The sequence below is a fragment of the Cuculus canorus genome, chromosome 7, assembly GCF_017976375.1.
Source record: "Cuculus canorus isolate bCucCan1 chromosome 7, bCucCan1.pri, whole genome shotgun sequence".
Taxonomy (NCBI): domain Eukaryota; kingdom Metazoa; phylum Chordata; class Aves; order Cuculiformes; family Cuculidae; genus Cuculus; species Cuculus canorus.
In genome coordinates, this window is record NC_071407.1 from 25,995,743 (window position 1) to 26,009,910 (window position 14,168).

At 38.5% G+C, this 14,168-nt stretch overlaps 2 protein-coding genes across 3 annotated transcripts in view; one reads left to right on the top strand and one right to left on the bottom strand.

Moving 5' to 3' along the window:
* LOC128852717 (uncharacterized) overlaps positions 1–14,168 on the bottom strand; it is a 50,191-nt gene that overhangs the window by 9,376 nt on the left and 26,647 nt on the right. The window contains exon 8 of one of the 2 annotated variants that reach the window (XM_054071850.1): positions 13,425–13,472. The exons of the other annotated variant lie outside the window; for it this stretch is intronic. The gene's annotated coding sequence lies outside the window, so the exon portion shown is untranslated. The remainder of the gene's footprint in view (positions 1–13,424; positions 13,473–14,168) is intronic. 2 annotated transcript variants of the gene reach the window in all.
* SFTPA (Pulmonary surfactant-associated protein A) lies at positions 4,487–11,311 on the top strand. Its single transcript, XM_009565203.2, has 5 exons — positions 4,487–4,501; positions 5,674–5,816; positions 7,912–8,077; positions 9,777–9,854; positions 10,519–11,311. The coding sequence occupies exons 3-5, from the start codon at positions 7,927–7,929 to the stop codon at positions 10,893–10,895; spliced, it is 606 nt and encodes a 201-aa protein (XP_009563498.2). The 5' UTR covers positions 4,487–4,501; positions 5,674–5,816; positions 7,912–7,926; the 3' UTR covers positions 10,896–11,311.

Consider the following 14,168-nt stretch of genomic DNA (forward strand, 5'->3'; position numbering starts at 1 on the left):
ATTCGCTCAGAGCAATCTGATAGAGTTGACGGTGTCCCTATTCATGGCGAGGGAGTTGGACTGGATGACCTTCAAGGGTCCCTTCCAACCCAAACTATTTCATGACTCTATACAGCATTCCAGCTGATTTGAGAGTGGGCAGGGACTTTGAAATGGGAAAAGTAGACCCACTACCATGTTGGATAGATTTCAGAGTGTGAACCTGCTGCACAACAGCTTCTTTTGAGAGCTGTGACCATGATCCCATTTTGGCCAAACAATTTAAAATGGGAATCATGCCATAACAAAAAAAAACCCCTGACTCTCAGATTACTTTGAGACAATATAAGGCTAAAGTAATACCTTTAAATTTTCCTGCGCTTAGTTCTGACCAGTGGCACTAAATCTACTAGAAAGAGTTGAAGGTTTATTTAAAACTACCTCTACCTCTGTGTTTTAATTATTAGTATTTTAATGAGTAAATTTTGTTAGCAAATGTTAAGTCTGTTAACAGTACAGATTCTTTGTTCAATTTCTTTCTGCTTAAGTGGTTACTGTTAGAGAAAAAATAACAAAACAAACAAAACCCAATAACTGGAACAAGTCAAACACACACACATGCTGCTTAAAAGTAAAAACTCAGAACTGCTAGGCAGCACTTTCCTCTCAACAGCTCATATTGAGATATCTAATGTTTCAAGTAATTGAACTGAAAACCTAATTTTTTTCCATAAAATATCTCTAGGTAGCATCATACTTGGATCTCCTCTTGCTATGCTCCAGCCTACAATTTTTAGTGTTATATCTGAGGTGCGACGCACTGAGAAGGGCAAAAGAATAACTTACAGGAGGTTAAGTATACAAAGGAAAGGCTAACAAACAGGCTCATGGAAAGGACACACGCCCACTTTCACAAACTGAAATTCAACTCTAGTGTCCATATTTCTTGAAGCAGCTGTTGACCAACTTTTGTCCTTAGCATGTTTTGCATTCACCTACCTACATTGTGCAACATATCCTACGCTCAAAACATCCTTCATTTGCTTCACTAGCAACAGAATAATGAAAGCGCTTAATGATAGATGTGGAAACAGAACAGAAGTTACCTCAGTACTCAAAAATTGTTCATTCTTTATCAGATGTATATCCTTGAGTCTTGCAGAGCTTCTGTCATATGCAGCTCAAATCAAATCTGAAAATAGTTTCCAAGTTATGATAGTTCTATAGAATATTCCATTAGGCAGTCATAAACAGGCATAGCAGCAATGTAAGTATTTTTAAATATCTATTTTAGGGTGTTCCATCTTACCAATATGCTGGTGAAAATCAAAAGGCAGAGAGTTTAGCATTTATCAAATCTACATCAATTCTTCTCAGGTGGCTATCACAGAAGAAAACTTCAGTTTCCCTTCAGGTTTCCCAGGCCATGAGCCTGCCTGTCAAGCTCACTAGTAGAGGCCAAGCCTCACCATTTCTCACTCTTGCCTAATCTGTGGTTTCTTCCAGATGCAGTTGAAGTGCTAGAGTTTTTCTCTCCACGGATGCAAAAGCCCAGGTTCTGCCAGTGACCTTTTCTCAGGCTCAGCTGCACCCAGGAAATGCCTCACCTCCTGTTCTCTAGGCATTTTCGGTAAAACAGTTAGAAAACCTCAGCCAAAAGAATGTTAAAAGTCAAACACTAAAGCCAAATCCTAAGAAACTTGAAGTTTAACAGGAAACTTCAAGCAATGGTTACACATACCCTCTTCTCTCAAGGGACATACAACTGGGCACTGGGTATTTGTTTTTCACAGGACTGGTCTCTTTTCTAGGGCACTCCATAAACAATGCTGCAGAAACTAACCGGTGGATACAACAGCCATGGCAAAGAACTCTCCATCAGCTGTTGAGGTAAGCATGAGGGTGTGGGTTACAGGTGCAGAGTGCCTGCAGAGGTCATCTAGGCTTGCTCAGAGCCAGTAGTATCTTAGACTAATAGGAGGTGGCTTTGCTGGTGTGCTGTTGCATGCCAACCATGAACCTTTCATTTATATCCATTGCTTCAAGATGAGAAAGAAATAATCAGAAAACAAAGGACCAATAGTTCTTCTGTTAACACAGTTATAAGGTTATAAATTTTTAGCAGGCATAAACAGGTCTGATTTTTTAACAAAAGCTCTGAAAAACCTGGTCATCCCCTTTCTTGCCAGTATAGTTTGAATTTGTTTTTCCTGGAATGGAAAATAGAGTGAAAAGGATGTGGGTTTTTTCAATTGAATTTCTTGAAGTCTCACATTTTCTGGACTTCACAAGAACAATGCTATGCAAGAGCTGTTCTGTGCAGTCTGAAGTCAGCTCCCTAAAATCCACTATTTAAAGCTCGTTCCTTATCTTTACTGTGTTCTCTTTAGGAACCTCATCATCTATATCTAGCATTCCTGCTTCTCCTCCACCCATCTGCTTACATTTAAACCTAGAAATCCCTGTCCTGGGATCCATTCCCCAAAACAACAGTGTATTATTAAGCTGATAATATATCACTGATACCATATTTGTTCATAAATATATCTCATCAGCAGTTACACTCTTCCTGTACAATGCTTATCCCCACGTTAAAGTAGCAAATACAAATTTTAAGCCCTACTTACACCAGAACTTGTCTTCTTTTATTAGTGGTGTAGTAAGATACTGTGCTCCCTATGCTTTTCATCCATTTCCTGCAAACCGTAGTGTATCACTTTATACATTGTAAACTAGCGTAAAAATGATTTTATTAGTGTTTCTAGCTTTCCAAAGGCAGGAGGACTGTTGATATTCCCATGTGTATAATTTAGATTTTTCTCAATAAAATTAAGCTGCAGGTGGGGAGGAAGCAGCACTTTACCCACTGGATTTTTTGTTACTTAATAGGGAGCATATGTCTAGTTCTCTATATTTTGGATGAGGGCTTAAGTTAATGATAATGAGTTTGACCATAGGCACCTGTGTCTGGGTGATTTTAAGATCTGTGGCGGACTGCATATTACAGTGAAAATACTACAAAAATTTTAAAAAATGAATGTTGCTTTGAACAAGTAAGGATGGAGAATTGACCGTACGTGCTTACCACACAGATGCTGTGCCAAGGGCAAGCTCTCAAGAGAGCTGATATCAGGGACTTGTAGCACAGAGACACATATAAGATTAACATTTCAGGGATTGCTAAAATAAACTAGTGTGGCTGCATTTTACCTGAAAGAGTGCAGCATAGCTTCATGCAGATTGGGCTACGATAAGGCTGTTAGTAATCAGCTCATTCCAAAACTGTGCTGAGTAAAATGGAGAGTTCACCTTGTTTACTGAGAATTAGATGTTTGAAGGCTGTGTAAAATTGGTTCTCGTTTTGAAACCACCTTGGCAGTTATTAGTTTTCAAATTACTTCTTCAAGGATAGCGTGTGTGGCTGCTATTTAAAGATGCAGCATTTCTGGGTACATGGCATCTTTGAAAATCGGGTTCCTTTCATTGTTGAGTTCTCAGTTGCTAGTAGTTGAGAATGTCACCATGAGGTTTGGCATTAACAACACGGCATTTTTAATGCATTAGGGGACATCAAAAGGAATCCTATTTTTCTACTTAATGACAGAAAGAAGGACGCACTATCTTGAGTCCACTGAGACCATTACAGCTCTCTGGCTGGGCTTTGTGGGTGTTATCTGGTTAAAGATCTTCAGCCATTACCACACAGGTTTACATGTAAACACTGAAACTCTTAGCTATTCTACAGGGGTGCCAGGTTGCAGAAAAAATATTTACTTACTTCTTTATTCTACTGTATTTTTTTCCCTAGTACCCTGCTATATAACCAAGGAGAGTAAATCTAATGACTAAAGTAATCTTTCTATTGTATTATAGTTCAGATTTGTTATTAACTATCATTGTGTAAGCATAATCTGAGTCATGGGAGAAGAACCATTATCAAACATGAAGTTTTTTGAGAGTTTTGATAAAAGAAAATAATTTATAAAGTTCTTCTACATCTTAAGCTATTATAACCTATGTTTTATTCATGCCACACTTTCCTAAATGGGCAGAGATAGTGTGCAGCTGGTGGGGCTTTAATGACTTCCCTGATTAATGTTTCCAATTATTTATTTACTTAAAGTATAAACTGTGTTGGGTGAAAGAAATAATACAAATCTGCAATGATTTATCATGTTGTTTGTGTATTAAAGATGCATCTATATGCATGGGGAGGATGTATACATGCAGTGATACCACAGAACAGTATCAACAACTATTGCAGAGTTGTCTAGAAACTCCGTCTGTATGATTTTGTGTCCAAGTAAGTTAGATTCCCAAGAACATGGACATCTAATTGTTTAAAACATTCCTTCCCAAAATCTGAATGCATAAAGTTCCATCTTATTTTACGGCTGCAGAAATTTCTTAGAGCTGTAGGTACCCCAGAGGTCTGCTATCACTCAGAAATAGAATTGCCAGTTTGTGCTGAATTGCCTGGTATTTCTGCTCTCCCCAGACCATGGCAGGATTCAGAAACAAGGTATTTTACCTACTGGGTACTATCTAATCCACATTTTATACATTTAACGCCAGTTCTGATTATCTGTCTACAGAAGGAAAACAGTTTAAACTGGTGTGGTTAGAGGTTTTGTTTCAAAGCTTTGCTGCATATCAGAGGAATGACTTGAAGATAGATTGTTTATAACATACCTTTATGAGTGTTAATTGATCGTTTGCTAAAAAGGACATTGATCTCAGTTTTCCCTTTTATTCTGCATGTGAGGGAGGACAGACCATTCTGAGCACTTTTAACTGCAGTACAAGGCTCACAGTTCTGAATGAAAGTGGGTATATGTGACTAAGTTACTTCTAAAGGGATCCTAAACATACCTCCTCCTCTGGTATTTTCTCTTAGCTAGGTCAACCGGTTGATATTAGAAAACTTGTATTTGTTGAACAAGGGGCCTAAAGATGTTAGCTTGCAGCTATGAATTCTGCTGGGTAGAAAGACTGTGTAGATAGGGATCACGGCAGAACTTAAGTAGTTTTAGTAAAATGCAAATGAAAAGTAGAAACTGTTCAATCCTTAAAAGAGCAGAGAAAAGCTGTGAAGCAGAGGTACCTGTCTTACAGATGAAGGACTGATGTGTTTGCTTGCTGAAGTTCACAAAACAAAGCTCACCAAGGATCAAACATAAATGTCCCTACAGCAGAAGGCATCATTGTACTTGAAAATGTCAATTTGAGGATTTTGTGCATATATGTATGTTTTTCTAGCACCCATCTCTGACTAAGTGAGGATCAGCTGTACTTTACATGCAAAAGAGACCAGATGCTCATGGAAACCTTCAGTGTACACATAACTAGAAAATTACATTAAGGTAATGCAAGTACATCAGGTACACAGATAGGAAGCAGAGTTTACTACTCTGATTATCAGGTCAGACTCTGCCTGGAAGGTAACATGTTCCCTCAATTAATAAGAACACTTTTCCTTGTACAACAACAAAAAATTGTTAAAATATCACTTAGAATCACCAAAAGTTTATTTACATTTTTATATATTTTGTATGTGTCTAAAGACCTTGGGTTAGCTACTGTAGAAGATTGCAACCTAATCCTAGATTGTGGGCGCTTTTTCCAACTTTGGTTTTCTATTCTTATAAAAAAATGTAATTTCTCAACCCTTATTATTGTTCTCAATATTTGCAGAACACGTGAGTAAGCAAAACTGAAAAGGCTCATTTGTTTCATCATTGTCCACTCTCCACTTCAGTGGTGTCATTTAACAAACACAACACTATATAAGAGGGAGTTTTGTGAACTGCTTTGTCATTTGGCTTTGAAGCAGGAAGGTAAGTTGAATTTCCTTTTAAAAAATTGCAAGGAACCTCAGCTAGAATTCAAACCTGATCCTTCTCATTTCCATGGTCATATTTACCATTTAAAATTAAGTTTTCCTCTATTAATATTTTTTACTTTGCTTATAGTAGCAGTTTTAGTAGATGAGGAGATGCCTGAAGGACAACAGATTGTAATGACTGATGAAGGTCATTAAAACTAGGGCTGTTTTTCTGTATAACTGATTGGGACTCTGAAACCGTATCATAATCCAATTATGAGCTGGATGCAGTAATTCATTCAAATGTAATTCCCTGAATGATCAGACAAAGAGCACCCGTTGTAATTGCATTTCCTTATCTCAGGGATGTAAGTATTCCTAGCCACCTAAAGTAGGTTTTTGTTAGAGACTTTAATAATCCACTCTCTGAGTCATTGGCCAGCATAGTCAGAGGTGTCTGCTCGCCTTCAATGCAGCAAAGGGTAAACAACTTGAGACACTTTAGATTCAACATGGAAAACTCAATAGCAATTTTAATATGGCATGTGTGTTCTCAGGCAGGTTTGAATTTCCCCTCATTAAAGTGGAAATTCTTGACCATGAGGAATAGACACAGATATTACTTAAACAGATTATTCTATATATCTGACATTTATAAAGATAATTGAATATTATTTCAGTTCAAGGGTACATCCCACTGATTTGATTCTGATGAGATGTTCCTCTAGGAAAAAAAGTTAACTTTTTACTTAAAAATAGTTGGCATTGATGTAGATTTAGAATAATGTCCAAAGCCTTCTATGATAGAGCCAGTCTGGAAGATGTAAACAATATTTCTTATTTGTAAAAGCTCACTCCAGTTTTAGTCTATTTAAAAAATGGTAATAATAATAAACTGATATTTTGATTCTGCTTGGCATATATGCTTTGAAACAAATTCCATGTTTTAACTGACGAATGCAGGAGTTAATAAATTTGTAGCATTCAAGCCAACCAGGATTTGATTTTCAGCTTTAAATGGAGCTGGATTTAGAGTACATTATGTGTCAATTAAAATGATCTTGTCAATCCTGAAGTTTTTTTAAGGATGGAAGTTTTTAAGACAATGCAGATGATCTTCTCTAGTTTGTACTAAAAGAAAACTGAAGTCATGACTATTAAGTTATATGAAAGTCAACCCGTCAGGGTCATCTCATTAGAAAGGTACACCCATTCTGGCATCTTGAACTTTTCTTTCTCTCTGTTATTATTTTAATGAAATGATGCCTGTAACTGGACATTTTCATGCCGTAGTGTCTTACAGTCCATCAGTTCAGGTTTTATAACTACACAGCGTTACCAATGCTGCATTGTAAACTCATGATCTATAGTTCAGACTGCTTTTTAGTCATGATATCTCAGCACTGAGATTATAAACTTACTTAATGTAAGGATAAAATAAGATTAATAGGCCTATTGCCAGCCAGCAAAAATGCATTTTCTACAAGACTAACTCTGACATTTTCAAGTTTGTGGAATTTTGTTCAAAAGAGGAATGGGTTGAGCTATAAAACTTTTCTTATGTGTAAAACACTATCAGTGTGATTAAACAGTGCTGTATTTAAAGAGATTGCTAACTAGCTCCAAACCACCACAACAATGGTGGTGAAGTAGTGTGCCTTTCAGGTTGGTAGCATATGCATTTGTGTTTCATTGAGTGATCATAGCCCTTACAGACAACTCATGGCCTAAGCATGCTCAGTTATGTCTAAACCCATTGTGTTTCTCAAGGATTAATCCAACAAATAGTCAGTGATAGCAAAAAAAAAGATTGTTTGTCTTCAGTATTCCGAGATGTGTAGCCGTCATTCTGTAATGGGCATACTAACTTGTATCGATCTAGAAGAGGTTTTGCGTGTAAGCAATGCAATGATAGGAAAATAAACGTGATAAGTCTCTTATAACATATATAAAGACTTATATAGAGACTTTATTTCAATGAGGAAAGAATGTAAATCTCAAGAAGGGATGAATGGGTAAAAATAAATAAAAAGTGTTCAATTATATAAGCCAATGCCTACAACTTCTTATGGAATCGTTGCCTGACAAATATGTGGGTTTTCTTACAGCTGGCCTGAGCAATCATGGTTTTTTACTCATTCTACACACTCACAGTAGTAGCTGCTTTGCTAGTCACTTGCCATGCACTGTGCAAGTGTCCAGAAAGTTCTGGGCTACTTAAGATCTTTGGAATGGCTGGAAAGGGTGGTCTGAAAGAACAGCCACAACTGTCAGGTAAGTTGCCTTTTTTTTTTTTTTTTTGCAACAAATCCTTGTCATGAACCCCAAGTGAATAAAAACAGATAACTCAAAAGGACATGTGCCCTCAAGGAAGAAGCTGCATTAAGAAGAGGAGTGAAAACTGAATGGAGGAAATTTAGTTTAATGTTTTATTTTCTAGAAGATAGGCCTCTTCTGGGAGGAGAATGAAAATGAACAATATATCAATACTTAAACATATAAACATAATACCTCTCTCTCTGTGTAGTTCGTTTCCATGGACTTTCCAAATGGATTGGCTTCTTTCATAGCAGAACTTTTATCTTTTTTAAATATAAAGGAAATATTATTGCAGTATTTACAAGCTAGGGAGAGGCTGTTTATCAGGAAGTGCAGGGATAGGATGAGGGGGAGCAGTTTTAAACTGAAAGGAGAGAGATTGAGATGAGATCTTAGGGAGAAATATTTTCTTATAAGGCTGATGAGGCACTGGCACAGGTTGCCCAGAGAAGTTGTGGCTGCCCCATCCCTGGGGGTGTTCAAGGCCAGGTTGGATGGGGCTTTGAGCAACCTGATCCAGTGGAAGGGGTCTCTGCCCATGGCAGGGGGTTGGAACTGGATGAGCTTTGAGATCTGTTCCAACCCAAACCATTCTGTGATTCATTCTGTGATTGTAAGTATAACTAAAAGGCTTCTGGGATGTTTCTCTAGTACTCTAAGATGGTATGTGCAAAAGTATTCTGGTAAGGAATACATTTTGTGTACACTGTGTGATTTACTTTCCATGTAGAAAGGCTTTTTCCCAGCTCCATTACAAAGGCTAAAATGCTATCAAAATTATTCATAGATGTAACATGTTTCAATTTGAGATTATTTCATCCTGAAGTTCCCAGAATGCACATTAATTAGAAAGAAAATGATGCTTCTCTTTTCCAGGGTTTGTAGGACCCTCTGAAAGTAGTGGTTTTCTTTGGCCACAAGGTGAGAAAGGAAGAAAAGGAGGTGATGGGCCACTGTGTGAAAAAGTCTGATGTCATGTTCTGTGTCAACAGAGTCAAATGGACTCTATTGAGTCAAATATGTTGTTTCTTACTGACTGTGAAGTGCAGTAAGAGTTACAAGACTGCAACTTGCAGAGCGGGAGATAGAGCAAATATCTACTTTTACAGTGAATTCCCATCTTCAGCAAGTAACTCTGGATGGACTGTATTTCACCCAACCTATGCAGAAACCCTACTGTACCAATGTTTATGGTTTCCATCAAAATAAGATCCTACTGTGGAAACACAAATCATCCATCCAGCAGATTAAAAAGAAAATGGTAGGGGTTGCATAATAAATGTTCCCTCCCCAAAATCTTTTTCACGGCTTTTCACTAACAATTATTAGAATAAACTAACTCTCTTTGGTAAAGCCACTTTCACAGATATGACAAACAGAAGCCCTCAACTTAGAAAAGATCATAGTCTTCGGCTCAGGGGGAAATCATCAGCATTTCAGAGGATGGGAGATTTTGTCTGTTTGCTTTAATATGCAGGTTAACAACAGTGTGAGAAAATACTGGCAAAATATTTATTTTGCACTAGATGGTGTTAAAAAAACAGACTCTGTGCTAGACAGTTTTGGAAAATGATTAGTTTATCCAAGGAATTTTTCCTGTCAGCAGAGCCTAGTTTTCCTCGGTTGTGTAACTTTTTTTTTTCTGTCTTTACAGTTCTACCTTGTTCTGTGGACAACAAAATGCGTAATGTTTTCGGAAATTTGGAGCATCGAATTTCCAGGCTTGAAGGCGGTAATTTGTCTCATTTCAATTTTTCACCTTACAATCAGTTTTCTGTTTCTATTTATAGTATCATGACTTGCGGGAGAGAAATCCCACTTGAAAATAGTACTTCATCCCAAAACTCCATTTTCTGCTTCAAAGCAGGTGAGATCAGGACTCATTTTCCCTGGAGAAACAAGTTTCTCTCAAGAACACTAGTGTGCATTTATTTAAATTTAATTTATTTTAACAAAATATTCTCACTGATGTTGTGTTTTCCACATGGATTCATGGGAACTCCTCAGCCTTGTAGAACATTTCTAGCACTTTTATCTGCCAGCAACCAGATTGTTAGAGGTGGTAAATTGTTTTTTACTGAGAAGGAATTTACAAAAATTATCATTTCTCCCTTTCCCTTGCTCAAATTGATCCTCTTCAGGGAATATACCGGGTATAATAGGGCTGACAGTATGTGTAGGAAATGTTAGATCATCCTTGTCTTGGAAATGACAATGACAGATGATCATAAGCAGCATAAAGATGTACTTATTGAACAAGTAATGAATTGGTAAAATTTTGAATTTTAATTCCCTTTTAACTTTCTCTTTATCTCTTGATTTCTGTTTCTTTGCTCTCTCATTAATACGGTGAAGAAAATTTTAAAAGCTAGTTTTTTTTTCTTTTCATATTTTAGTGCTTGCTTTGAATGGAAAAATAAAAGAAGTAGGAGAGAAACTATTTTCCAGCAATGGGAAGGAAGTTAATTTTGCATCTGCACTAGAGTCCTGTGAGAAGGCAGGAGGAACTCTTGCAACTCCCGCAAATGAGGAGGAAAATGAAGCTGTTCTGGGTTTTGTGAAACACTATAACCGATACGCTTACCTGGGCATTAAAGAGAGTGAGAATGTAGGTCAGTTTAAGAGTATAAATGATACACCTCTGAATTATACCAACTGGCACAAATACGAGCCTAGTGGCAAAGGGACAGAGAGGTGTGTAGAGATGTACACCGATGGGACCTGGAATGACAAAAAATGCAACGCGAATCGCCTCACAATCTGTGAATTTTAAAGAGTGAACTTTCAGCCACCTCAGAGTATGGAGACAATGAAATATCCTGTGTCTCAGGTTTATGCAATTTCTGCAATTATTCTAGATTAGAAAATCTAAAATTAATCATATTATAGTACTTTTTCTCCTTAAGAAAAAGTCAAATGTGGTAGGTGATTAACCTGATTAAAATGTGCCTAATCTGATGCATTTGTCTCTCTTGGAGGGTTGGGAATAGCTCAGAATTTAATTTTCATGGCAGACTATCTCTGTGCACTGTGCCTTTGTGAAGATTAAAGCAAAAATCCAAGGTTTGACCTAAAGTATTGGAAAAGCTTGAAGTCAAAATTGCCCATGGCTTCAGAGTAGAAGCATTTCCAAGTGTTTAATAGTTTCTGCCTTAGAAAGAGATGTATAGAGGCCGATTCCACTGGAATAATTACTCTATTGGGTTTGTACTTCTCTCTGAAATAAATGGCTTGTATTGTTTCCTACTGAAGCATGCACTGATTCATTTAGCATCCATATTTAACTTTTGTTTTATCTAACTAGTAACAGTACTTGTTAATGATCTTCTTAGGTTGAAGTAGTAATTACTATAAAACATCAGGATAAATATAAAATCATAGCATCATTAAAAACCACTAAGATCAAGTCCCACCAACAGCCCCACACCACCATGCCTATTAAACCATATCCTGAAGCGCCACATATACACCTTTTTTGAACAGCTCAAATGATAGTGACTCCACCACTGCCTGGGCAGTCTCTTCCAATACTTCACCATTCTTTCAGTAAAGGAACTTCTCCTTATATCCAATCTAAACCTTCCCTGGTGCAACCTGAGGCCATTTGCTAATATCCTGCTGCTACTTGCTTGGAAGAAGAAACCAACACCCACCCCACTATGACTCATTTTCCAGTAGTTGTAGAGAGTGATAAGGCCTCCCATCAGCCTCCTCCAGACTGAAAAACCCAAATGCCTTCAATCACTCCTAATAACAGTTGTGCTCAAGCTTCTCCACCAGCTTTGTTGCCCTTGTCTGGACGTGCTCGATCCGCTTGATGTCCTTCTTGTAGTGAAAGGCCCAAAAATGAACAAGGTATTCACGGTGTGGCCTCATCAGTGCCAAGTACAGCACCACACCATGGCTGACAGAAGCCAGGATGCCGTTGGCCTTAATGGCCGACTGAGCATACCGCTGGCTTGTGTTCAGCCAGCTGTGGACCAGCAAATCCAGGTCCTTTTCCTCCAGGCAGCTTCCTAGCTGAACTTCCACAAACCTGTAGCAGTGCAGGGGGTTGTCGTGACCAAAATGGCACTTGGCCTTCATAAACCTCTTACAACTGACCTCAGCCCATCAATCCAGCCTGTCCAGATCCCTCTGCAGAGCTTTCCTACCCCAAAGGAGATCAACACTCCCATCCAACTTGATGTCATCTGCAAACTTACTGAGGGTACACTCAATCCCTTCATTCAGACCATTGATAAAGATATTAAACAAGACTGGCCCCAAAACTGAGCCCTGGGAAATACCACTGGTGACCGGCCTCCAGCTGGGTTTAGCTCCATCCACCACAACACTCTGTGCTTGGCCATCCAGCCAATTTTTTACCCAGTGAAGAGTACACCCGTCTAAGTCATGAGATGCCAGCTTCTCCAGGAGAATGCTGTGGGAGACCATGTCACAGGCTGTACCGAAGGGTCAAGGTAGAGAACATCCAGAGTCTTTCCCTCATCTGCTAGGTGGGTCATCTGGTCGTAGAAGGAGATCTGGCTGGTCAAGCACAATCTGATTTTCAGGAACCCATGCTAGGTGAGCCTGATCCCCTGGTTGTCCTGCACATGCCTGGTAAATGCATTCAAGATGAACTGCTCCATAATCTTCCCGCGTACAGAATTCAGGCTGACAGGCCTGTAGTTCCCCTGATCCTCTATCGGGCCCTTCTTGTAGATGGGCATCACACTGTCAAGCCTGTAGTCATCTGGGACCTCCACTGTTAATCAGGACTGCTGATAAATTATGGAGAGTGACCTGGCAAGCTCCTCTGCCAGCTCCCTCAGTACTCTTGGGAGAATTCCTTCTGGCCCCATAGACTTGTGAGTGTTCAGATAACATAGCAGATCACCAACTTCTTCGTCCTCGATTATGGGGGGATTATTCTGTTCTCAATCCCTGTCTTCCCGTTCAAGGAGCTGAATACCCTGGGTATAACTGGTCTGACTATTAAAGACTGAGGCAAAGAAGGCATTTAAGTACCACATCCTTGGTGGTAATGTTCTTACCCTTCACATCCAAGAAGGGATGAAGATTCTCCTTGCCTCTCTTTTTTTGTTGTTGATATGTTTATAAAATATTTGTTGTTGTTGATGTGTTTATAAAATATTTTTTGTTGTCTCTTACTACCGTGGCCAGATTGAGTTCAGTCTGGGCCTTTGCTTTCTAATTTTCTCCCTGCGTGACCTCACAAGCCCCCTGTACTCTTCTTCAGTTGCCTGCAGGATGAGCTCAGAAAAATACCATAATCAGCAGATTCTCACACACTTACCTTACAGTGAGGAAGTCCTGGGCTCATCCTTTCTCATTTTCACACCACCTGAGAGAAAACCAGGAAGCACTGAGGTTTAAATGTGTGCATAACTACTTTTACTTCTCCACCCATCCCCCCCTTTAGATCTGTGCAGGGAGCCCATAGGAACTTGGACTTGACTCTAGGCAGTGTTTTTGCTCATCTCTAGCCTGCACTAAGGTAACTGAACTGAAATCCTCAGGATTTGTCTTAAAATATTTCCATACAACACCATTCTCAGCTCCTCTCTTGCTATGTTCTCTCTTTCCCCCTATATCATTTCCAAAGCACTTCCTTTTCTCTGGCTAAAGACTGTCTCATATGAACCTGAAGATATGAAGGGGGCATCTAGTTTACTGCCTTCTTTATAAAAAAAAACCTTTGTCCACTTTCTATTGCATAGACTTTTATCTTCTAAGTTTGATGAACTTCACAGAAAACAGAAGAGGTTCAGTGTCAAGCATCATATGTAGAAGAAATAAAATTCCCTGATAGAAGCAATATTCTACAGATAGGTTTGCAATTCATTTATATGCCATGGAATTCGTACGTGGTCATTAAAATCCTAGTGAAGGTACATAGCTCAGTAGAACATTACTTGATTACTCTTTGCAGTTCCACAAAGGAACAGAAAAGTATTCAGAAATTGTTATTTTGTTCTTTCAGATATCTTTTTTTTTCTTTGGTGTATGTATAACCCTCTCAATTTAAACCGTCAAAACA

Coding starts and splice junctions, on each gene's coding strand:
- SFTPA (XM_009565203.2), top strand. CDS start 7,927: ATGGTTTTTTACTCATTCTACACACTCACAGTAGTAGCTGCTTTGCTA. Junction 8,078..9,776: donor AGAACAGCCACAACTGTCAG/GTAAGTTGCCTT, acceptor CTGTCTTTACAG/TTCTACCTTGTTCTGTGGAC. Junction 9,855..10,518: donor AATTTCCAGGCTTGAAGGCG/GTAATTTGTCTC, acceptor TTCATATTTTAG/TGCTTGCTTTGAATGGAAAA.